Source organism: Anopheles maculipalpis, chromosome 2RL (genome assembly GCF_943734695.1).
Source record: "Anopheles maculipalpis chromosome 2RL, idAnoMacuDA_375_x, whole genome shotgun sequence".
Lineage (NCBI taxonomy): Eukaryota > Metazoa > Arthropoda > Insecta > Diptera > Culicidae > Anopheles > Anopheles maculipalpis.
In genome coordinates this window covers 46205856-46232587 of record NC_064871.1, presented here as the reverse complement: position 1 = coordinate 46232587, position 26732 = coordinate 46205856, and the positions used below count along the sequence as shown (strand labels likewise).

The following is a 26732-nucleotide window of genomic DNA, read 5'->3' as shown; positions in this document are numbered from 1 at the left end:
TTCGATCGAGACGTAAACAATCATGCATAAATTTAACTAATCTGATTTTGCCTGTTGAGAGTGGGGGGGGGGGGGAACAGACACCCAAAAACTGGTGCTGCAACCAGGAAACCCATCGCAATTGCTTTTGACTCGAATCGTATACGGTCTTTTCAAGAAAAAAAAACTTCCCAAAATGCAAACCCATTCAAGAGAATGAAGTGTGAAAACGTCTGTTTCTGGAGGGTTGAGAAAGGAACGCAAGAAATGATGATGACACCTTCACAGCAAAAGATTGCTCTTGCACTGCAGAAGTCACCAGGAGAATCGATCGTTCCGCAAACAAAAAAAATCCCATCCCCAACCGAATTCAAACCAATTGCTTGTCTGTTGTTGTCTGGTTTTGCGTTAAATCGGCACCGGCAGAAGGCGGCAATGAGCCTGAAGCATTTTTGGAAGACTGGAAGACGACCGTTTGTCCAAACTTGTGTGTTTGCGGCCGAACCATAAGGGTGTTCGGCTAAAGTCCGTGAATTATTGCAAATCAAAAAACATTTATTCCAGCACAAAATACGATCAGCCGACTTCAATGGTGCCAATGTGATGATCTTTTCCTCTCCGGAACGGAAGCGTTTCAGAAGCGACCAATGAATGCCGAGAAATTGACCAAAATGAGGACAGTTTCGATTCCTTACCAATCGAATAAAATTATAACCGATCGTATAGGGAACGATAATTTTCTGTCGTTTACCCATTTTTTTCTGTGACATGCCCATTTAGAGGGTCAATGACGGTGGATATTGAATAGTTTGGTTCTGCTCAATTTCAAAAATTAAAATTAGGGCGATAAAAAATGTTCGTCAGGTGAACGTTTTATGATTTTCATTTATATAAGTACAATAATATTTCCGGAATTTCCCATTGTTCTTCGGTAGCTGATATGAAAAATCTAGTTTATCAACAGTCGGCGAAATGTGCTAAAGTTTTCGCATTTCGTTAAAGTTCAATTCCTTTATTTTCGCCTTTGTGCCCCTTCCACGCCATGATCTTCTCCTCAAATCGCATTATCATTACTCAAGTGGTATCTTTCGCCGGCCGCAGATACGCTAACGCCTTTGAATTGCCTGCTAATTGACGATGAAATGCATCCGATAAGCAACACAAACCCCGAACCTGTGCACTTTTGACACCACAACAGCAGGGCTCATGGTGCGTAGTCACTGCCCAACAACTGTGGAGCGAAACGCACCAAACAGGAAGGAAGCTCATCGTCACCTCGATCGGCTTGCCGAACAGGTTGCTACCACGGGGTCTGGTAGGCGGCATTGTATTCCGCTTGATTTCGCACGTCCGAATCGGAACGCTTCAAAGCCATTGTTCGACATTTCTCTATCTTGTCGAAATGCATCAAAAGGTAAAATAAATAAAGTGCATAAGACAGCAGCACAGGCACCATTTGGCAAGCTTAAAAGGGCCAGCTGGGTGGCAAAGTTTTGGCAGAAGCCAGAGGGATAAACGGAACGCAGGAAACGGGATTTGGTTTACAAATGATCAACACTTGTAAACCGTCAGTGAGGTACAACGGAATGCATTTACGCGAGATGCTCTGATACCGTTTGTGGGAACGAAAAATGGCAGCTTTATGACCTTAGCGCTGCAGTAATTCAGTTGGTCGATATATCCGTACGTTGCCGCTGACTTTGGTGTTTCGTTACAGGCCAAAACTAAAGATTTGGGATCGGTTCTGTCTATAATTGCCGGATGATTTGGCAATTGCTTTTTAGCGGACATTACTTGGACTATTATTTTATTTTAATCATCTGAACATCTGAGCCTTTTTTATGGACATCGACGATGGTCGTCACACGGCAGGTCCGGGATTCTAATCCCATCCGAAACCGTTGCCCCGTAGAGAGGAAACAATACACTCGTAACAATAAATCTAGTAAGCCATTCAATGGCTGGCTGGGTCCTTGCAAGTCATTAAGCTAAGAAAAAGAAAAATCCCTAAAGAGCTTCAGACAATAATTTGTTTGTTTTCAATTTTTATTCGATTTCTGTTGTGTTTTTGCGAACTAGTAAATTGCTGATTTAAGAATAAAAACAAGCTTTTTCAAAAATTTACCTATTGAGCTATAGTTTAGTATTTTTGGACCATAAGTTGTCTTAGTTTCCATTTTTGGTAGTGCAAGCTCGGTTTAATTTCACCCGTTTCAGGAAAGTTAGTAAGAGAAACGATCCGGACGGGATTTGACATCCGGTCATGTTATGTAAAGTGCGGCACCAATTATGCTCCGGCCATCGGAATTTAGGCGGCGACCAACAAACCCTCTTGTTTTCTTAGTTTAACACTAAGACCAAAGTGCCCATAAAATCCCATCGATCAGATTTGAGTGTTTCTAAACTACTTGAGGATTCTACAAACAGCTTGTACATAAATAAAAATTCATTACAAAACCAAGATGCAAAACCGTCAATATATCATTCTTTCCTTCCTTCAAGGTTTCTCTTTCATTTTTACATTACCAAAGTATCTTTAAAAACATTCTAAACATCAAACTGTGTCTTGCTTTACGGATTAAAAACTGATTTTTTTAAACTGCTCAACGGAAGGCCGGCTACACGTTTCGTTACTAGATATCATAAATCAACCAACAAACAAGCTCTGTCGCACTGGGTGGTCAGCTTGCCTGATTTAGAACCACACTTTAAGCTATCAACACCCGTGTGTGATCCTCTCCGACGGTGGAAACAGTTTAATAGGCTAAATTAAACCTTCAGCAAATATAATAAATCATTCTCCCGGTGTATAGTATAAATCAAGGCTAGTTAGCAATATATCCTTCCGAACGGGAGCCTATCGATAAGTTGTTCGAAAGAGGATATTAACCAACAACGAAGCCTTCGTAAGAGGATTTTTGGGTATTAGCTGAGTCGAGGGTGATAAAGAATTCTAAGATTGTAATACTTCAGAATCAAAAAGTTGCTTACAATGTACAATGGCACGTTGGTCCAAAAGATTCAATGTTCTGCTCCATTAATTTCTTGGTGCCCCAAATATTGAATTCCGGATATGGAATACTTTCGTTATTTGCACACTGTCTACGCGTGCAACATCAAATCCAATAATGCCAATCATGATTGATGCAAAAAACAAAAAGAATAGTTTGCTAAGCGCTCTTTATGACCTCAATATTTACTCACAACACAACATCGCAGTCATGCGTCATGTCGAAGACTCGCACAAAACCGTTCGCGTTTTTGGACACGGGAAAGTGAACAGCTTGTTAGACGCACATGTATGCAATCCGTCAACCCCATCGTCCCGTTTAAGGCGAACTTTAACATGATCCTATTTGGAAGGATCGCACACAAGATGAAATCATCGCGGAACGCCGACGCCGATGTCTGCCAACTACGGGTCGTTCCATCCTATTCTATCGCTTTTGTATTATCGAATTAAATCACCACTAATTGGTACACACACGCACATCATCGATTCGCGGGCGCCTCAGGAAGGTTGTCTAAGCCGTGTTTTAGGCACGAGCCTTATGATCGACAACGGGGATGGCTTTTACACAAATATTGACGACCGAACAAACGGTGTGTCGTTTTCAGGTTTCGCTTATGGCAGTAAAGTTCACAGACGAACTTTATCGATGCATCTTCATTAGCTTGTGTTTACAAAAGGAAGCTTACATTTACTTTGGCGGGTTGATTGTGGCCGTCGATCAAATGTGGCCTGCAATCGTTGATCTGTTTTGCGTATTTTAGCCGACCCAAGCTCAGCGTTATGTCGCACGAACTGTAAACATTTACGCACACTTGCAGACATAAAGATTCGCGGCACATAATCAGCAGAGAACTCCCATTTTCTTTCTACCTGGCGTTTAGCTTGATTTATGGGATATGGTTTTGGCCACGCCGATTTCGACCATGACACGACCGCCGTCGACTGTTTGGTGTCGTGCGAACCGTTTCACTGACCATCGGCCACGAATTCGGCATTACGAAAAATTAGCCAGCGTACGTACCCAGCAACACCCAGACGTACCCAGCAACACTCACCAGTATGGCCCTCATATTGTTCACGTGCTAACATTCCATTGTTTTTGCACGGAGCATCGGAAGGCCAACAGTTCGCGAGTCAACAGTGCGAAAGTGGTCGGCTTCACTGTTAAATGGCCCGTGTCGATATGACTGATCGCTTGGTTCATTAGGACGGATTAGGTACGGGATTATCGGAAACTCTTCCCAATCCCAAAAACGTTACGACCTTCAGAGAACGGATAAGATTAACACATATTTCACCTATCATACGAACAGTCCGGTAATCTCATTCTCAATGCTCCTCCATCATCACCCTGATCCACCCGTGTGACCTCTCATCGTTCGTAATAAACCGGAATTTGGTCGCCCACAGTTCCAGAAGACTGCAACGACGCATTCCGTTTGTTTCGTTACCGTCAAGACAGGATGTCTCTTCTACCACTTTCATATCACTATACAAAATTAATCGACTTTACTGCGTGCAGGTTCGTGATTAAAATCATCCCCCAAAAAACCGGATGATTGCTACGGAAAGGGCTAGGAAGTACCTCAATGCACTCAAGATCCATTCACCTGATGCACGCTCCCTAAGAAAGGGATTGTTAATGGACTCTGAAATGGTGGTCCTTCAAAGTGTCCAGGCTGAAGAGATTTTGGAAAACAAAAAGGAATTGAAATATGGAGCAAACCATTCAGGCAATGTTGATAAAATGTGGGTTATTTTATCGGACTTCGAAAAAATGCCACAAAAGTATTCCCCTATCGTACTGCTCATCGGTGAAAGCATACATCTAATTGCATACCTTTAGGCACTATACGACGCAATTGATTTCTTGGAAGAAGTCTAACGATATCGTCTTTGCGTTCTAAGATTTTATCAACAAACTAATGCCAATCACTTATTATGAAAAAAAAACAACCGTTTATAAGAACAATTCCACAATAGTTATCTATATTTCAAAATAAATAGCTTCGTGATCGATTTTCTTCCAGAATCGATGAATCTATAACTTTCAACTGGACAGCATAAACCAGATACAATACTGACAACTGCCAAACTGTTCAAACGTAAATAAACGTCTCATACCCCCCCACAAACGAAATCATACACCATATGTCAAGATAGTGAAAAATATTTTCGTTCGCGTACTGCCGTAGTGCAGATTCCGTTTTCCCATTTTCCACGTCCAAAGTTGGTTGAAAACTAACTTTACTTCGCTACAATGAGTGACCTAGAGTGTGTAAACGGTGCCCGACTAAATGGTAATGCGGCCGATGCGGTGAAAACACCCTTTCTGATCGGTGTTGCTGGTGGAACGGCCAGCGGGAAGGTGAGTGTTCGCCCTGGGATGGGGGTTTATGGCCCGCAAAATTGCTGCGCAGTCTGCAGTGCAAATCAAAATATGGCCCCGGCCTTGAAAATGGTGCCAAATATAGACGGTCGTCATGTCTGCATGCACCATCAACTCAAAACCCGTACCACAGTCATCATCCAACACACCCATTTCTACTTCCTTCTTCTGTTCCGTAGTCGACGGTATGCAAACGTATCATGGAGCAACTAGGCCAAGCTGATATGGACCATACGCAACGACAAGTGAGCAAACAGCAAAGCGTCCCACGACTCATTTACGTAATCAGCAGTTCGCTCACACACTGCACCCCTGCATTTGCGTTTGTTTTGTTCATTTCTATCCGGTGCATAGGTCGTCACAATAAGCCAGGACAGCTTCTATCGGGAGCTGTCGGAATCGGAGAAGGCACGTGCCGAGCGGGGTCTGTTTAACTTCGACCATCCGAGCGCCTTCAACGAGGAAGCGATGCTACAAACCCTGCAAGATATACTGCAGGGGAAAAAGGTCGACATTAGCGAGTACGATTATCGTAGAAACTCGGTCTGTCCGGAGAAGAAAATCACCATTTACCCGGCGGATGTGGTGCTGTTTGAGGGCATACTAGTCTTCTACTTTCCCGCCATTCGTGATCTCTTTCACATGAAGTTGTTTGTCGACACAGATTCGGACACAAGACTGGCCCGACGAGGTAATGATTTTATTTTGCAGCCGTTAGCTGACTGAATTCTCCGTATGATGATATTTATTTCAATCCTCGAAACATAATATTTGTTCCAGTTCCACGTGACATTAACGAACGAGGAAGAGACTTGGATCAGGTGCTCAATGCTTACATGAATTTCGTCAAACCCGCGTTTGAAGAGTTTTGCTCTCCGGTATGATCATGGTTAGTTTCATTGCTCGATTCTCATCTCACCACTGACTCGTTCATTTCAGACCAAGAAGTTTGCTGACGTCGTTATACCGCGTGGAGCAGATAATACAGGTAAATTGCTACTTAGATTTGAAAGGGATTTCTGATCAATTCCTGGAACAATCTTATATTTTATTCTCTACTTCACTGCAGTTTTACAGTTTTACCAAAAATCTTCAAAATTCCAAATAATTTTGAGTAGAAAATTTCAATAGTTTATCTATGTTCTTGATCCAGCCAAAAATCTCTGCATTAAAGCTGTTCAAAAGTCGTAAGATTCTGAAATTCTGTTTCACGTTATTGGGTTTATTCCTAAATCTGTCTTCTTATTTATTGTAATATTCTTGTATGCTCCAAAAATCTTCTCGAAAGATTACGACCTATTGATCAGTTGTGTGTTGTAATTCATGCCTGATATAATACTTCTTTGATATTTCCGACTCAAATCACCAGTATAATATGGTCTGTGTTGTTAGTTTGTGTTTTATATGTTATTGTCTAGATCTCGAAACAATTTCATTCAATCTTTGAAGCCATCCACATTGAACAACAAATTCCCTAGTCCTTGGTTTAATTTTCCACTTCTTTCGACGGCTGGTTGTCCTCTTTCGTTTTGTTATGTTAATGATCTCTTTTGCTCAAGATGCCCTCATACGAAGCAGTAGGCACGGTGAATTGTTTCGATCTGGACTTATCTCTTACATTTCTTGCTCATTTTTTTTTCTAACCATTTTACAGTTGCGATCGATCTGATAGTACATCACATTAATGAGATCTTGCATCCCAGTGGCGGATACAACCATAACGGACATTAATACCGCGTGGGGTCGTGTAGGTCATGTTGGTCCTCCGCAATGCGCAAAGTTCTGCAGCGATCATACAACAAAATAAAAAAAAAAAAAACAGGACCAGAGTGTCAAAATGATTGCCACATGTAAAACGCTGCCTGTGAGGATTCAAACAATGATCATTACCAAAGCACACCACCATTTCACAAAGAAACAAACCCGATGCGCAACACCGCAAAACCCATCAACTGTTGTTGTGCGTCCGGCGGTAGTAAGCCGCCGGTGGTCTTTAGATATTAGGATCCTCAAAAATATAGGCGTAACGGCAAGAAACCTCAGCAGAAAAAGAAAACGCATGCCAAATCAATGTTCCAAGCTAACATAATACTGCATGACAGCTATTTTGATACAGTTTTTCGCTGGGAATTTTATACCACTGGGCTTTTGGGCTTTTAATTTCCTTACCCACCTTACATCCTATAATCCATTATGTTAAAATAATGTTTAGACTTTTTTTCAAATAATCCATTCGTAGAATATCTGAGCTACACGAAGATGCATGTTTGTGGACAATTCGGTATCAAGGAACTATTGGCGCGTAATGTTACTAGAATCTGTTCACAAACACCCTTCCTGAAATGTCAGCTTCAGTTTACAATAGTTTAAAACGATTAATTAATTAGACTTACACTTTATCTTCAATAACACCTGTTACAATATTAGCCTTTATAAGGCCTTCAGCCTCGCGTGCCACACATTTTCAAACTATGCATTTAGGCAGCTGTACCGATTCTCAATCCCCACATTCCTCAGTTCAGTTTTTGGAAATGACCCCAGCAAAACACATTCCTTCCACACAATTAACATGTTCGCATCACTGCCAAATTTAAAATTCAATTCATTACGTCACCATCTAACTCTTTCTTTATCTAACGCATTCTACATTATTGATCAGTGAATTGCTACGCTGCAGGATCTATGTGCAAAAATAGTATTTTAAAAGTTAAACTCAGTATACACAGTCCTTTATACACCTCAGAGTGGGCTATCGGTTAGAAATAATTACGGTGTTTTATCTATGGTCCCGTCATCCGTTCGACGTTAACACGTGAATAGCATTCGTGTGTAATAGTAGCATTTAAGAAAAAAAGGTAAACCAGGAAAACGAAAATGATAACACATAATCGAAACGAATGGTGATCATACAAACCGATAAGACCAATAGACCCAACAGTAATCTGATAAGGCATGTTTTTTGTGTATGGCACAATAAAGAGGACATTTTTCGAATACGCATACACCGGTACGACTTATTTCATTTTGTTTTCGTATTTTTCATATTTATTCCTATTTCTGTTGTGGGCTCTTAGACTTACCGCATCGCCGATTTGGCCAGAATTGGTCCACTCCACTGAGCACATATTTCACCTTCATCTTCGTATCCCCGAAGTTGTCTTTTTGGTCTGGCAGTCTTTATAGGTCGTCCTGTCTTTCTATTGTATAGCAATCTCGGTCGCCACTGCTTACTCAGTTCTCCAAATTTTGTTACACTTCACTTTGTTGATATCGGAAAAGCTTGTTAAAATATGTTTATTAACATTCCCATACCGTTTCGTTCTCTTCTTTCCAGTCGCAATCGATCTGATCGTCCAACACATCCGCGAGTTTCTGAACAATCGCACACGCAGTGATCATAGCCCGCATCTAGCAACGTGTGGTACCAGTGCACTGAATCTGGCTAATGGTAGAGGTAAGCCATCATTTAACGATTCCGATCCACACTATCGGCCTCACTGAAGCACTCGGTGCAGGACAGCTGTGACCGTTGACCGTTGTTTAGGATACACCTTGACATGCTCTACCTTTACCCAAGTTGTGTTATCAAACTCTCATGCCGGCCTGTGTCCTTTCACTTCAATGACATTTGTATGACGTGTAGCGTGCCAGCGCTGAAAGAAACCATAAATACACCCAAAAAACTGATATTTCGTTTACACCAAAAATTCGCTAATCGAAGATGTGCATCATAACAACCAAACAGCCAGATTTAACTATATCTAGTTTTTTTTTTTCGTCTAACACTAGTTATATTTCGTAATCTTGCGATAGAATTGCCTTATAGAATACACACAAAAACAGCTGGCAAAGAGGAAAAGGATCGCAATTATAAAACTATTAAAACTAAAAAACACAGACAGGTACACACAAATAGTGTCATTTATCACGAAATCGTTTAAATTTGGCGAGTAGAATCCTTTTGATTTATTTCCTTCATTTCACATTCTTGGTTAAACATAGAAATCATTTTAAAATAATCAACATTACTTTGCATTTATAACTCACAAACATTTGTTAACCATGCCATTAACCAACCATCTGTAAATTTAAATGTGTTCGCCACAAATCGCCACTAAAGAAATCCTCAAAAAACGATCGCACCGCATTTAAAATCGGTTGTTAGTAGACATAATTTTAGTTGTTACCAAGTCTTGATAGCTAGTTTACACAGCGGATTTACACAATTCATGACTCGGTACAGCCATTTTTGCAAAGCAATATCTTAAGTACATCAGCACGTTGTGCTCTTGAGGCTTATTTTAAGTGCTTCTTGATACTTCCAACCTGCTCCTTGTAGTTATAATGAAAAGGAAGCTACTCTTATCACACGGATAGAGATGGCTTCCACAACAACAGCAATAAAACACCTTTTAAGCTAGGAAAGTAAAATTATACTACCATCGCGATCTGGTACAAAATACAACACGTAAGCAAAATTAGTCGTGTAGAACGCCGTTGGCAAGTTATAGCAGTAAAAAAAAGAGCACGTACAACATGTACATTTAACTTGCATTTAGGGTATTTAGGCGCTACACGAAGGCTAATAGGAGTAACTAATTTGTTTTTTTTTACGTTTTTTTGTTGTTGTGTTTTTTTTTTTGTTAAACTTTAATAGATGTTATGCGACTAATATTTTGTTTTGCATTCGCTTGTTTATTTAATTTTGTTAGTACCTTTCACTGTTATCAATAAGTTTCTATCTGTTCTCTTTATATTTCTATGTTAATGGGCATTTGCTATTAATTCAATTTGTAATCTATACATTATTAACTCTGTTTTGTTTCCTCTCTTTATACCGTGTCTGATATTTCTAGTTCGTTACTTCGTGTTCCACTAGAACGCATACATAGAATAGAAGAAAAGGAGAGGAAAATAAATAACATAAATCCCATATTTGCAAATGAAAACATTTCTGCGGTTCAGAGAACCTTGAAAACTATAGAACCTTTACAAATATAACACAGGAAAAAAAGGATAAAACACATTTGCTAAGAACTTAACTACACCGTTAATACGGATACAAACATTAAAATAGTGAAGATTTTAGGTCAGCTTAAACACAGAAACTAAATTTCACTTGTGGTAAGACCATGGATCATTTTCACTCAATAGTTTGATAGTAAAAGCTCATCAAAACTACAAAACATAAGCACCAAGTACTAGCTGTTGGTAGGGATCAACAGATATACGACTGTACGTTCTGTTTCGAATTATGATTTATTTATGTTGAAAGTTCAGTGCTGTCCATTCTTGTTACCACCTGTGTGTATCGTGTAAACACAGTTTGATAATCTTCAAATTTGTTTCGGGCAATTGTGTATTGTTGCATATACCTGTTGGCCATAACACTCTAAGAAGTGCCATTTGTTTCTATTTTTGTTAATTTAGCGTAACGTACACTAAATCATTATATTGTTTTATTTATTACTTACACAAGCTCACACCAAAACAAGATTTAAATAAATCCTGATACCAGATCAATCCCAGATACTGACTTCTTGTTGTCTGACTGTACGTTTCTTTGAGTCTAGATATGATCCGTTTGGGTTTTAAATTGCACAATGTTTAACAAAAGCAGTATATTTATTTTTAAAGCTGAAAATTTGATTTGAATCGATTGTTTTTTTTTCGTAAATTAAATCCACTACTTGTAGTACATGACATTTCGTTGTCAAATTTATAAACATGACTTGCTCAACACATTCTTGTTTGTCCTATTTGTTTGTCCTTTTGCAAAAAGCCTCTCGGATAATAGTTATGCTTCAATTCTTACCTTTCTGTCTTACATGTTGCTTTGTATTATCCGCAGCTCAAGCTACTAGTATGAACTCGATATCTCCTTCCATGATCAATAGTCAGCTTTATGCGGTACTGTACGAGTACAGCTGAGCCAGTTCGTGAGCAAATACAGTGTAGGAAACATTTTTTAACGTTTTGAACAATAATGTATCTTCGCAGTACAAGTGCAAGAAATAGAAACAATGTCCAAAATTTAAATATTTCAATGAGAACAAATCCAAACCCAACTTATTCATATTAGCAAATAAAGCCACCGGTGAGAATAGAAAGCATCTGTGAAATGGAGTCTAGTAGAAGGGAGGAACCCTTTACGGGATCCGTACAATAATCCTTCAAGAGCAATATGTATATCTTTTGTCATTAGGATAATGCTACTAACGGGATTAAAGTTAGGCGGTAATTGATGATCTGCAAACCGAGTGAGTGCTGAGTGGGACGTCGTTGAAAGCAGGTGCGACGCTATTTACTCCTTGACATTTACTAGCAAGCTCCCTAAGGCTTTCCCACAGACTTTTAGTGACAAAGGGATCGCGATGGTCCAGATGATATACAGTAGCGTAAAAACACGGTAATATCATTGTATCAAAGAAACAACAATTTTGTAATCCCCTGTGTGATATCGTACAAACGGATAATGGTTTTGTCTGATGTAGAAGAAATATTTAATATTTTATTTAAAAATTGCTGCAAACACACACACACACATACACACAAACGCAACCCAGGATCGTGCGACATCGATCATCAGAGTGCTTTGTATGCTAGAAAATAAAACACGCATAATGGCATAGTGACCGAATGTACAAACGTATAAAAAAAGTTTTGCTAAAAAGATGGAGGAAGAAAACAAAACCTTTAAAAAAAACTGTATGTACAACAATAGGGTATAATACACCACCAAAACATATGTTTTATTTTATATCTTCTATTTGAAAATAAAGCTGTTTGAATCATTATAAATGTGTGCTGCTAGCGAAACTTTGCCGCTAATACCGTGATGACAAGATGCAAGTAACAATTTCAACTCAATCGTTATATTATGTTTTCATCAGTCAATTAAACGCTTCATTTTCAATCATTCCTTCAAGGTGTGTCAAAAAACAAGCTAGTGGTTTGTGCTTGTGTTTTATGATCCGTGTTGAAAATATTGAGTTAATTGAGGATTTTGAATCAATATTACATATTTGAGATATGAACTTTATTATTAAGGGGTAGACGGGTGGTCGATTTATTTTATTTTTACATGTTTTAAGACATGTCCGGACATGTTTTTACATGTCCGTTCTATCATGTGGTTTATTTTATGTATCTTATTCTTTTTTCATCTTAACGATATGCTGAAAAAAAGTTTAAAAACAAAAGGATTAGCCTGAGGCCAAATTTTTATTGATTGCCAAATTTTTTGCAACTTCATTGACTTTATTTTCAGTAAATTAAATTAATACACAAAATTTTCAAAACATGTTTTCCATCATAATAAAATATCACACTTTCCACACTATTTCGACCCTCTACTGTTAATGTTCACCTGTGCACACGAACACAATCACGGGTGCGCCTACGCATATACCTGCCAGTTTATAGCAACACGGTCGCGGTGGCTGCATTGTTAGCAAGGGGCCCTATTTGTTTGGGCTCCGTCATCCCATTCGTGGCACTGGTGCTGCGTGTTTCGTTTTGTTGTGTGATTGTGTTGTAAAGATTTTTTCATGTTAAGTTGTGTGTAAGTTACCTTCCAAACTAAGTGCGTTACAGCGCTTAGCCTCCACATAAACAACCACCGGATCTTGTGAATAGGTGTTTAATGTGCGTGAGGCTTGGTATAGAAGTCGGCGCGATCAGCGAATCCCGCAGTGCGTGCGTGAGAGCCCAACATTGCCGCAGCGACAGCCAACAGTACACCAACACACGCTTAGTATACAGACGGGGCCCACAACGCAACCATTAGCCGTCGTCGTTATTGTCTCGCCGTCTCCGTTGGCATGGTGTTTGGACGCAAAAGCATGTCTCCGGTGTCGTAGTGTGGGTTGCTCGTTTTTCCGCAAACCGCGATGCGTACGGTGGCGGTCAGTTGAGTTCGAAGTTTGGTCGCGTACGGACGGCGTGTGACACCGTGCGTTGGGGCTCCGGGAATAGAGATTGTTTGCGGTCGCTGTTAAGGGCTCGGGTTACTGTTCTGCGTTGTCTACGGGATTCCCATTTTTCCATGTGCATGTGTGTTGATATGAAATATTTGTGTAAAGTGAAAAAAATTTAATGCATATAGTAATAGTGCTTAGATCAGTTATATACGCCCCCTCCGCTTAACCCACGTGAATGAGACGTGAGTGCTACGCGATAGAGTAAAAAATTGCATGAATAGCTCAGCACCGTTGGGCTTGAGTTGGGGTATCCATTCTCCCCAGTTTCGAAGGGTTGTGCTTATGAGTGTATTTGTGTGCGAATGTGTTCTACAAGTGTTGATCATTCTGTGTAGAAGAGATCGCAAGATCTCGCTGTAAAAAGATGCACCAGAAGGCACGTGAAAAAGTAAATTCACCGCAATATTGTTGATCTTCAGTGTGTGCCTGTGTTGTTTTTTGCAAGATTTTGCTACACGAGCGAAATGTTACTTTCCCTACATCGATGAGAGTAGAAAGGAAAAACGACAACCCGCCAGCAACAGTAGCAGCAGCAGCAGCAGCAGCATCAGTAGCAACACCAGACCTCCAACCGCGACTCCAAAACACCATAGCACTGATGCATTACTAACAAACGTCATCAGTAAATGCGGTGCGGTGCTTTATGTTGTTTTCGTGTTATCTCCACCCCGTGTTGTTTGGTTTCGTTCGTGTTTGTGTCGGTAGAAAATTGAATGTTTAAAGAAATAGAAGGCAAATATTAAGTGGTGAATGTGAAGCAAAATATTGGTAGAAAATCTAACGCACCGCGTTATCGTGGGCGCGGCAGTTATACGTCTGGGTCCAAACACCCCGTGAAAGTGCATCCAGCGCTCGCTGCGGAATCACGGAAAGAAATAAGCACAAGCTACGAACCCGCAAGATGAGGATCCGCAGTTTGGTGCTTGCACCGGTCACCACCCTCGGGGTGTTTATCATAGGTAAGTGTTTGTGGGACACAAAGCTGTTTGGTCGAAGCAGCTCAAACAAGTTGGAGCTCTCGACTAGGCCGGGTTTTTTTTTTTTGTTTTCTTAGTTCTACTTTCGATAAACCCTACGTAAAATCCCCGGGCTTTGAAAGCCTCCAACACCAACTTTAAAGTTGAGCACTGGCTGAGTGGAGTACGACAACGTGAACATAGTCTAGCCGCGTGTACTATGCAAAATACCCTCGCAAGTTATGAGTCATGCGCTGGAATTTTAACACCGTCAGCGCCATTACAACCACCATCAGCGTCACAGTACGGGGGTTGGATTCAATTTCATCCGCTCAACCACAACGACACCGACAAGCGACAACGGTGTTCATCGTGTAGGATCTCTCGTGGGAGCGTCACGTTTCGCTTGGTGTTTGAATTTTTCGCATAAAACAGTTCACAGTGCTCTGATGTGATATTTCTTAACATTTTTGAAAAGTCTTTCTTGTAATTTCCAAATGCAAGAACCAGGCATAAGGGAAGTACAGTAAACTTATCTCCTCTTGATGATCGCTTAGCGTTTCAAAATTCAAAGCATGGAAGCGCATGATGATACGACACACGGCCCAGGTGCCTCCTTGTTTGTACGCACACACATAAGCCTATCCGTGTCTACCTGTTCAGCACACACAACATAAAAGATCGTCTCTCACTCACTCTCTTTCTCTCTCGCATGCTCAAGACGATCCCCCAACAAACGCACCAAAATTCCACAAGTTTCCCACTGACCCGGCCCAACAGGGTAGAAGGCAGCATAAGAACGGACGGCAAAATGCTCAAGAAAGTTCCAACCTGCCTTACTGTGGGGTGTGTTTCTGTCAATGTGTGTGTGTGTGCATTTTTCTGAATTCACACTCATACATTGTTCAAACGAACATAAACTTTTTTCCTCCCTTCTAAGTCTCTTTCTTCCTTACGCTTCTTACACGATGCTGATGATAGTTAAAGACGCAGCAGGAATCAGCAAAAACCAGAAATCATCAGCATGTGTAAGAACCTCATCGCAAAAGAAACCACTCTTCCCTTACGAGTGGCCAGTAGGAGCAAGACGATCGCGCACAAAGAGAACGAACGATCGAAAAGATCACCCCAAAAGGAGCAATAGAAAACTACCGTAAAACCAGCGCCCACCAGACGACCCCTTCATCGAGGGGTTCGTCTTTTTCGTACCATTGAAATCTATCGCTTTCAACGTGAGTTCAACCTTTCACTGACCCTTGTGGACCGAATTTTGGTTCTTGATCAGTCGGTCGGTCGTCTTGCGCGATCGGTACAATTTTAAGGGCAACTTCACCGTCCTTCCGTAATTGGTAGGTTTGGGTTAGGTGGCTGAATAGATAGGCTAGTTTATGATACGTTGCTAGTGGTTGGGAAAGATGGTTCTCACAATGCTAAGCATATCCGTTTGGAAATGGATTTTTTATCCCAAAAATTGGATTAGCTTGAGAACTACTTTTAGATGATCGCAACTGGGATGGGGTCATAAAATTCTAATTTCAAAAAAACGACGCTTTTGAGTGAAAATGTGCTCAGGCAACATTTTCCGACCCTACTTATTTGGAAGGAATTTTTCATGAGAAGAACATTTTGACTGTTAATTTGATAATGATGTTTTTGGACGAATAAAATCACTACGTAGTGAAATGGCAGGTTTGGGAACATGGTAATTAAAGCATTTAAACCACGTTGTACCGATCTGTTGGATTAGTGTTTTACAGCAACTTTCTTTCAATTCTATAGAAAGTCTTTTACAATTGAATTCTTTCTAGAAAAAGTGCATTGTTAAATAACTTTTTCTTTAAACAATCATACTTTACTTTGTCCCTTTTACCTCATTTTATTTCATCCTTTGCAGTTGAAAATCTTGACCTTCAGGATGATGGAAAAAATGGGATTAGAAGCTAAATAAGGGTAAAGAAATAAAGCCGGCTCGACAACGTGTTACCTGTGATCAGAATACTCACGTTACCTGGAACCACGTCGCACATACACACGCGCTGAGGTCATTTTACGAATCGATAAATTACCCGTCACTTCCGTCAGTCCAAGTACCCGCAACGATCGATACTCGGTTCCGGCGCGAATGCGAATGTTGTAGAAAAATCGATGCCATTTACTTTAATGCAATTAGCACATAATAATGCAATGCATATACCTTCTTGTCCTTGTTGCTTTTTATTGATTGTTAATGCAAATGGAATACGTTTCATCAGAAAAAAATGAGCTAACTATATCCACTCATACTTTTCCGCGAAAACACATTCTTCTGAAAGATTAATGATCGAAAGCTAAAAATAAATCCAACACCTCTTTTCCTATCTTTGTATCTCTTTTTCTCCATACTTCCCGTTTTCTATTGATCTTCTGGTAAAAGCAGCATCAAGCAGCTCCGGTGTTGGGTTGCGACAAACTTTCGCAACATGGCGTAATCTCGCGCCCGTATGCTTTCTTTCACACCTCTACGCAAACCCGGGAATAGTATGGTCGTCTACGGGTCGTCCATCATTCGAATGTGAATTCTTTCTCCCGCCTCGAGGAGGACGGCGAACGGCTCAACGCGACGCAAACGCCAGGCCTTACGGTCATCTCATCGGGTGTAGAAATGAGGCCACACAGCCAAATCATCGGCGGAAGCGCACTTACACGGTGTGGCCGCGAAGGATGGGCTAAAAGAGAGTGTTCGCGTCCGTTTTGTAGCCCTCCAAAAACCGGATGGCTCGAACAAATGAGCGACGACGACGACGACGTTCCTTTTTGTTCGGCTGTGCCGGTGACCGCAATGACGCGTCGCGATTCCATGGCGGCAAAACCGGGCTCCGGTTGCTGGAACAGCCTGATCTGGGGCAAGTGTTTAGGGCTGGTTTACGAGCCAAGCAACAATGCATTCGTTCAGAACTTGATTCGGAGATCGGTTTTTTGGGCGTTTCGAGTTTCACGACAAGCGAACAGAACTATGGCGGATGCCCAACCGGGAAGGAGATGTTTTCGGAGGAAGTGAAGGCATTTTAACCGTACAAAAAAAGCGATCCAACGGTCGTCTGCTACAAGTGATCGTTTTATTTTTCTGTGTGTGCATGAAGCATTGGGAAGATCTTTGAGGATGCAACGTGAACATGATGAGTTTACGTCATGAAGGCGATGTTGCGGTTTTAATGTGCTCTTAAAAGGAAATTGTGGCTTTAGCCGCTTTTTGGTCCATTTAAAGCATTTCTGTGGATCTATTGGGATAACTTGCCGGAGGGATGGGAAAGACATAAATTGGGATACTTTTTCTGTTCCTTCGTCATCTCTTCATTTTAACCTTAGAAACTCTATCTTTGCGTTTTAATAAAGAGCAGTAAACCGGATTCGTCCTCCAAAACATTAAGGCAATGAAAATCAACTTAAACTTTTCTTTATTATTTAATAATTCTTCACAACCATAAAAACCAGTCAGCATATCTGCGAGCCAATTCACTGCTCGCAACAAAAAACCCGCGAACCATACGTATGTAACCTATGATTTTACCATTTCACACACTAGCGTTCGCTCATACCGGGCCAAGAATGGAACGCCATTGTTTTACAATTTCTCACCCACGCCAACCAAACCGTATAAAGCGCGCCGCAAAGCAGTAAGCTACCGAAACCACCCACTAATTAAGCCATTTTTGTTACAAACTTACACATACACAACAGTTTCACACCTTTCGGGGACCTAGGTTGTACCGTTTATTTGCATTTCGAATCGGGTTAATCATCATGCCGACCTCGAACTCTCTCTCATATGATAGCTGGTCGTACCGTGAGCCGAAGAATGTCATATTTTTGGCGACCTAAGAGTTAGCACAACCCATTGATTCATCTGTAGTAACTGTGTATGGACGAAGCGACACATGTTTGGTTATTTTAACAGACTATTTTTGTGTTACCATAGAAAGACACTGTTTTTCTCTAAATTCCTCTGTTTGGTGTACTGTACTTTGGTTGGCTGCAACTAGCAACCATTCAAGTAAACAGTCCAAATTCTGGCTTGGAATCCATTTAGTAAGAATGTTCACCGCTTTTATTGTATCTATTTCGCTAGCTCAAATCGAATTCATGCTGAGGGTTCTCGGAGGCTTTAAAGTTATTTGTTTATGTTTCGCCTGAAGTCCTCCAGGCCCTAAGTCACCAAGGGAACACGGCATGCAAATGCACGTGAGGTTTTGATGCACGTTATCGACGGGGGGAGGTGTCGAGCAGCCAAAACAAGCAACACAGGTGTTTTTTATCAAATACGTTCCATATGAATAATGAAAAAGCAAACGTTAACCCTTGATATAGCAGTTGCCTCTATGTGACCGAAAAAATGATCAAATACAAAAATATGTTTTCATATTGCTACAATTACTCCACACAGCTTTTTATCACGTGCACTTAAACAACAATGCACCACGCATCAACGGACTCGCTGTGGTTCACCTTTTTTTTCTCGAGCTCAACGATTCCCAACGTATCTCTTTTCACGTTATGCCAAACCCAGATTTTTGAAACGGTTGAAAACTACTATTTTCCCTGTCTCATCAGGTGGTGGTTCGCTTCAATGAACCTTATGGTAATCGCTTTGCACACCTCTGCCCTCCGTGACGGGAAGTGCACAAATTGCTACGCACCAGTGACATCGGGGACCAATCCCAACATTGTCACCTATCTGGTCCCTTTTCCTCACTACACTGGGTCGATGATACCGTGCTACTACTTTAAGTGGATAACGTTCCATGGAATGTCTGTTCAGTTTGTTTTTTTTTTTTTTCATTCTCTTTGAACCTGGTCACTTTAAGCACTTTGAGTAGTATCGATTACATCGCACCTCGCCCCTGCCCGTCGCGAGCTGCCCGTCGCATTACCTTGAGCAAAAGCAAATGTTGTGTTTGAAGTTTACTGAAATCTCTACTTATGGTGTGTTGGGATGTTGTGGGTGAGAGTGGAAAAAGACTCCACCCACCAGAAAGTTTTTTCCAACTGATGGTGTTACAGGGTTTTCGGAATCAACTAGCAATCGTCAAGCGTCAAGTAAACGTAGCATCTTTTAAGGGGTTTGTAGACCAAATCGTTTCAAAACACTGAAATTTTGGCGACAAAAGATTGCCACACAGAGATTGCAGAACGGTTCAGAGATCCAGACATAAAAATTTACGGAGTTGACGGCCACCAGAGGTTCTGTATAGGGGTCTCCATGGTGCAAGAGATCCTTGACAACACCCGATTCCTAGACCTCATCTCACCTTTTCACCATAGGTCTCTATAACTTCTGATGCACTGTTAAGGATAGAATTTAATGCAATAGCTTCTAGTGCTGGCTCGATAAAATCCAGTTCATCTTTAACTTACTTACTTACTTACTTACTTATCAGACGCTACAACCGCTTTGCGGTCTTGGCCTACCGCAGCAGAATCCGGAACCGCTCACGTCGATCCCGCGCAGTCGTCCGCCAATCCGTTATCCCGGCCTTGATGGCGGAAGATTTCACGCCATCCTCCCACCTCGGTGTGGACGGTCTAAAAGGGACTTCCTGAGCTGGTCCGGTACCATGCGTAAGCCATAGCAAGCCCATGGGAACCTGGCGAGCCTAATTCGCTGCACGACGGTGAGGTTGTCATACAGTTTGTACAACTTGTCGTTGTAGCGGCCCCCTTATTGTCCTTCCACACATACGGGGCCAACAATCTTTCTGAGCATCTTCCTCTCGAACGCGGATAAGAGGGCTTCGTCTGTGTTGGACAACGTCCATGTCTCAGAGGCGTATGTGAGTACTGGGAATATAAAGGTACGATACAGTACAAGCTTCGACCGTCGCGATAGGTTTTTTTAGGTGAGATGTTTCCTCGGGCTGTAGAATGATCGGCTGACCGCCAGCATCCTAGTGCGCAACTCCGTCTCTATAGTGTTTTCGGTGCTGACTTTTGACCCGAGATAGGTGAAGTTTTAGACGACTTCAAATTTGCGATCACCTATCCGTTTGCGATATCGTAGTTCCGGATTTCTTGGTATTTCATCTTTAACAGGGTCCTGTAATTATTCGAACTTTGCATGTTAAAAACCCTGCAAATACATAAAATGCAATTATCGTCGAGTACTCGATACTACACAAACCACTCATACTGTCCAGCTTGGTCACGTGATTGTACCATTTCGTGGCACCCTTTCAATAAGAACCTTTACTAATTACCGTCTTTCGCTTTACAAACGAATGTATTTTTTTTAAACAGCGAAAGCCCACAAAAAGGCTTTCATTTCTAGTTGCGGCGATAGTTTATCGACTAACATTCATACTGAACTCTCCCAACACACCCAACATTTATCAGCCGCACGGCCCTTGCGAGTGACACACAAACGAATTAAGTGTACCAGCACGCTGTAGTATTTTTGAGATCAAATTTCATTCACTCAACAGCAAATGCCACCGAATGCTAATGGTGTGTTGTTGTGAGAAGGTGCGATTGGTCATTTGGTTACCCGGTATGTTGCGGTCAGTTGGCGGTTTTTTTCCCTTCTTATGCCGGCTTCTACTACTTACGACAAAACTCTCAAACGGTCTAGCCGTTGACCGCATGCAGGTGTGATTTCCTCGATAAGGCAACGGCCACTACAGTACACGTGGCGCAATAACGAAACATTTGATGGCAAACCGTTTCACTAATGTTTAACGGTCATGCGGTCAAGAGAAGTAAAGTGAATTTTGATTACATCATGCCCTAAACAGTTCACGAAGTAAATTATTTACCTAACATGGGGTGGATTTTTGGGACGGTAATTTGCGATTTGTTAATCAAGATATGGGAAAAACTTTCTTCATACCTTTTTTTTACTAACAATTAACATGATTGCTTTTTCCTTTTCTGTAAAATACACACATTGATATAAACCAAACAACTGACTTGTAATCTGATCGATTCCTATCCATCTATTTCGCTAGCTGAAGTGACATACCGTGACAAATTTCCACTATAAATACAAAAAGACCGCCGCAAAGGTTCCATTCGGTAGGCAATATTTGTGAAAAATACTGCGGAAGCGTTCACTCTGATTGTTCAGCTTGAGTGAGTTAAGGGAGTTCGTTTTTCTCTTTCGATCATTACATAACTGTTACGACCGGCATGACGGACCGGCACGGCTTCATACAATTGTAGATCACGGCTAAGAGTTGAGTGGAAAAAGCTGCCCCATACTACACGTGATTGATCTGTTTGGGAGCGCGATCTGAGGATCGAATCAGATTTGTGATTTATCCGGTCGGGTTTAGTATGATCACTCGCAACAGCCTCGAGAAGTGCTGGAGGATCCAGCTATTTGAGGGTTTCGCCATATAATACCTTTTTAATCGCATTTCTTTACTTCTACGCCTATTTTCCAATACTCAATTATGGCTCGTGAAACACATTAGATCGGTAGGTGATTTGTATGATTGAGTAATTGTTGTGCTACCAGTTTTAGGTGTCTCCGTCGATAGTTTTCCTTTTCCTTGATCACATTTTTTTGGACTTGGTTTATTTGAACCTATTTTCCTAGTCCTATCCAAAGATCAGCTAAATTATTTGATCTCAAACATGCTTTTTTTGATTTGCTATTTTTTTCTATTCAATCCCCACACAAACAATCAAAACTTACAGTTTTTCGAAACGAAAACAACGTGCTTACCGCAAGTGGCAAGAGTTTAACACCAAACACCATCGAAACAGCCAAAACAAGGGAAGCGATCATTTGTTTACAAAGCTCTTAAGCAGCCCGTACTTACTCAACGATTTGGAAAACATTCGTACGAACACATTCTTCCGCCTATTTATGCTTCTCGTGTTCCTGTGAGACGTGAAACCTTAGCCAGCGCTCATTACAGACGACGCGGTGCGCGTCGTTTCCATTAGTGACTTTTAATGACTTCCTCTCGCACTGCGATGTATGAGGCCGGCATATGTGGATGAGTGTGAAGCTTACAAGAAGGCAACATTGTGGGGCAGTCCCCTTTTGCACGACAGAATGTACTCACCATTGACGCGCGATTCGTGTTCTAGTACTCAAAGGCAAACTTTTATTTGAAACTCGTGTTGGACGAATTGTAATCGTTCAATCTATTCAACAACTAGGATGGGTAATTTATTTTGCCACCCTGCTGTGTGAATGAATCAACTAACAAATCATGATGTGGTCGTGAGATTAGATTTGTGCATGAACTCATTAGCGTATGGTTTGGGAGAAAATTCACGATCAAGTATCTCACGATCTAGACTACCGACGGTTGCTTTAAGGGGATTGAATTAAGAAAGTCTCACAGTAATTGATGTTCGGAATAAATCGATGATCGTTTCAGCGTTGAAAATAAATGCTTCATTGAGCGTACATCCAATCAATCGCAATCATAATCACCATCATTAGACAGCCGCCAACCGGCTGTCGAGAGTCCTCGTTTCGTCGGCATGTATGCTTTTCGGGTGTTCCCGGCTACCAAGAACCTAGAATCTATTTGTAACAATCTAAAGAACATTGAACCTTGAATCGAAACAAACCAACACCTCTCAAACAATGATACCATAGAGTTTCGTCCACGGCTTGACTATTTGCACGGCCCGTCGACACGGTAAGAAATGGTGACGTAAAAATTGTTACGCATCGCGAGACTTTCCACTTGACAAGTGGTTTTATTTCGCTTAAGTTTTGATTCACTTTTTGCCTTCTCTATTTTCATTCACCCACCCTGCAACACGCAATGATCTGTACGCAACAGACACACAGGCTTTGGGCGACATTTGTTTTGGTTCACGGGGCACGTAATTATGCTGCAAAAAAGGCTTTAAAACGAGCGTACGCTCATCCGTGCTGGCGGTGTATATAGTACGTTACCGAAGAATTAGTTCCACTGTTTGGGGTGGAATTTTTGACGGCAATGAGTTCATACTGTGTCGTGTCGGCTGTCTATGTGGTTTGATTCGAGTAGGTCTTGAAGGATCTTAAGATTTTTTACTTACTAAAGATCACTTCGACACCGGATTAAGCTACGGTCCAAGTTCAGTTCAATATTTCGTCAACACTTTTAATCTATTTTTTCGCGAATAATAAATCTGAGAAGGGGAGTTCAGGGGAGTCGTGCCTACTACGGACTCCACAAGCTCCTGCGATCCAGAAGACTCCAACAACACACGAAATGCACGATTTACCGCACCTTGATACATCCTCTACGGGTACGAGTCTTGGACTATGCTGACGGAGGACGCCAATGCACTCGCCATTTTCGAACGGCGGGTGCTAAGGAACATCTTTGGCGGTGCGTGCGAGCAGGGCGTATCGCGAATGAGAATGAACCACGAGCTAGCTGAGCTGTTTGGCGATGCTGATATCCTGACGGTAGTCAAAGCCGGAAGGATACGTTGGCTGGGGCATGTGATGAGGACATCGGACTCATGCCCCACCAAGAAGGTGCTCGTCAGCGACCCGTTCGGCACGAGGCATAGAGGAGCACAGCAAGCCCCCGTTAGCTGTATCAAGTGGAGTCTTACCTGTCGAAGAGCGGATGCAGCCGTAGATGGTGGACTGCAGCCCTAGACCGAGTTTCCTGGAAACTGATTGGAGACCTGGTCATGTCGACACGACGTGCCCAATCCTAAGCAGGCTAAGAAGAAGAAGACATCTGAGAAACGAGTTACAAGAATATTACTACCTCGACTCAGGAAATTTTGGAAATCAATAGGAAACTTAACTTTAGCTGCGACTAAAAAAAGATCTCCATAGGCTTCAAAGATGCTGTATAGCTGATTGCCATAGCTACAAAACCATTGAAGGTGTCTCAATTATTTGGAAGTCTGGTTTATCGGCGACCCATCCAGCGATAAAAATATTTTTGTAAAGCCCCGTTAGGCGCTCATTTTGAGTGATCAACACATGAACAACCTCCTCTAAGTTGATAACGAATTCTTCTTCGAAATTCGAAGTTGATAACGAATCTTGATCTGTATGTGGATATTATTCGTTTTATTTAGACTTATGTTGTAACAGTTGGGGCGGCCTGGTGGTGTAGGCGACAGTGACGCCGGTCTTCAAACGGCGAGACCGGGGCTCAAATCCCATCCGGACCGTTCCCCCGTAGTCTTTAAAAGCCAAGAAGAAGAAGAAGTTGTAACAGCTGAATCCAAGTCTCATACGGATTTAATCAGCTATTTAAAAACTCTTGAAATTAATCGCCAGTTTCTGCTACATTTTAAGGGTCCTGAAATTCTCTTGAATAGCTGGTGTTTGCTCCTTAATAAACGTTTCCTTTTTTGTGTTAAATTTCTAGAAATTCCCACATTTGAGCTGACCGATTTGGCCCTTCTTCTTTGGGCCAACACCTTAAAGAGCTTTGAATCGGGCATTTCTTGTTAACTAGATTTACAGTGTTTCTCAGGCCACAGACCAAGTGTTTCCATGTTAAAAAAAATTCACGATTTTGACAGAATGATCCATCTGAACAATCTACATCTTACAGGGTTTCTGAGTAGAACTAGACAAGTGCGAGGCATTTCTAGACAACGCTCAAAATGAACTGGACATCGGGTAGTTTGAACTCCGTCGGACAACCGTCGCCCTTTCTCGGCAGTGGTCAAGTTGGACCTGGACAAACACTAAATTGAAATGGATAATCGTCAAGTAGAACTGAACAGTCATATTTGAAATGGTTGGTGAAACGGTTTGAAGCGTTTCGGAAACGCACTGTCGAGAAACGGCGACGGTTGTCCAGTTCAACCTACCCGCTGTCCAGTTCATCTTGAGCGTTGTCTTGAAATGCCTCGCACTTGTCTAGTTCTACTCAGAAACCCTGTATTATGGTTCAATCTAAAACGCATATTGCTTTAAACATTTGCTATATGACCTGAGAAACACTGTAATTATGCTACTAGTTCATCCTGATGGAATTTGATCCGGCTTTGCCTTGTCTTGGCTTTAACAGGTCATTCAAAACAATTGTTTGGTCACCGAATACGTTAACCAAGCACAAGTTGTTCTAAATAACCAACATAAACTCCAACAAAAATAACCAGCTGAAAAGCTTCACAATAAACCCTAAATCAGCGAAGCAAAATCAAAGTCAATGCTATAAGCAATTACTGACCCTGATTATCTCGCTTCTTCTGATAAGCGTCCGAGTTAAATAAAGCACGTACAGAAAAAGGGTTGTTTCGCAATATCTTTTTTATGTGCGTTTGCAACCCCCACTTCAATAAACCGGCCACAAATAAACATAACCGATTACAAGTTCTCGAGCGTGAACACAAAGCAAATCACAACACACACACTCTTTCGCTCCACGAACGTTATCAGTTGTTGGTGGGTGGCGAAATATGAGGATGCGTATCGATGCTGCTGTCAACCTTGAAGCGACAATAAAGTGAGATTGTCTCACACGTGCGCTTCATATCATCTTCGACACATTATGCCACTGAGCGTGAAAGCATTGACCGTGAGAAAAGATCGTCAGAGACATCACTGCTTAAAAACTGCATTTCTCTTCCTGCCACAAGGACACACAAGCTCGAGGAATAATTCTTACAGAATCTACCTTCTAAAGTCCAAAAACAGGCACTCGAATGATGCAGTTTACGCAAAAACAAAAAGGAAAATGTTTTCCAACTCATTTTTGCAAGGTCAGAGCTAACTTGGAAAGCTCGTTGGGTCGAAAAAACCGGCAAACGCCTAGCCACAATATTTTCACTCATTTCATTTCACTTTCATTGTACGGCACACCAAACCTTCACGTAACCTCTCCCGCAACGGTGATGTAGCCATTTTGCTTTCCATTATCGCTTACTTCCACTTACTGCCGCCGTTCAGCGTCTTCAGAGGCTACCAGAGTGGCAGCGGTGATACAAAATAGTGTCTGATATTTCGGCGCAAAGAAGAATCACAACCAAGCTCACGAAGAAGTAGTTCAGTTTTCCGAACTACCTTCTCCATTCAAACGCTTCTTGCGGGGTAAGTGGTAAACTCAAGACAAGAAACACGGTCAATAAACCCACCATAGGCTCCGTAGGGTGGCAAATTATCTTATTTTTACAAGACCTATTCGCGGTTTTTCTCCTCCATCTCGGTCTTCGATCGAGTGGCGAAAATTAGTGAATCCAATCGAGATGGGAGAAAAAAAAGCTCAGAATGAAGCGATTTCGATGTACTTTACACATACACACCTTTCACTCAATTAACTTCATCTCTGCCAGCGATTAATGTTATAATGGCGGTGAAGATAAACGAATCTCGCCAATAAATTGTAATGTAATAATCGCATTGTACACCAGCATCCAAGTGATTTGTTTTATTCCTCTCTTGCGATATGTGTCCAATCGAGACGGATCGATTAGTTAACTGAACGGTGTTTGGCGCGTATTTGTTG

General features: G+C 41.5%; 2 protein-coding genes across 8 annotated transcripts in view; both read left to right on the top strand.

The window, feature by feature from the left end:
* The first annotated feature begins 5202 nt into the window (after positions 1–5202).
* On the top strand, positions 5203–11312 carry LOC126558720 (uridine-cytidine kinase). Of its 4 annotated transcripts, none has more exons than XM_050214774.1 (7): positions 5203–5360; positions 5561–5626; positions 5736–6072; positions 6162–6259; positions 6321–6369; positions 8716–8835; positions 11233–11312. In XM_050214774.1, the coding sequence occupies exons 1-7, from the start codon at positions 5253–5255 to the stop codon at positions 11310–11312; spliced, it is 858 nt and encodes a 285-aa protein (XP_050070731.1). In that variant the 5' UTR covers positions 5203–5252. The 4 variants fall into 4 exon arrangements, with proteins under 4 accessions (XP_050070731.1, XP_050070734.1, XP_050070733.1 ...); XM_050214777.1 differs by lacking the exon at positions 11233–11312 and adding an exon at positions 10238–10271; XM_050214776.1 differs by lacking the exon at positions 11233–11312 and having other exon boundaries at positions 8716–8898.
* Positions 11313–14234: 2922 nt separating this feature from the next.
* LOC126556602 (protein crumbs) overlaps positions 14235–26732 on the top strand; it is a 33100-nt gene continuing 20602 nt past the window's right edge. For all 4 annotated transcript variants that reach the window (XM_050211938.1, XM_050211935.1, XM_050211939.1 and 1 more), the window contains exon 1: positions 14235–14322. In XM_050211938.1, coding sequence (XP_050067895.1) covers positions 14265–14322 — 58 coding nt within the window. In that variant the 5' untranslated portion in view covers positions 14235–14264. The remainder of the gene's footprint in view (positions 14323–26732) is intronic.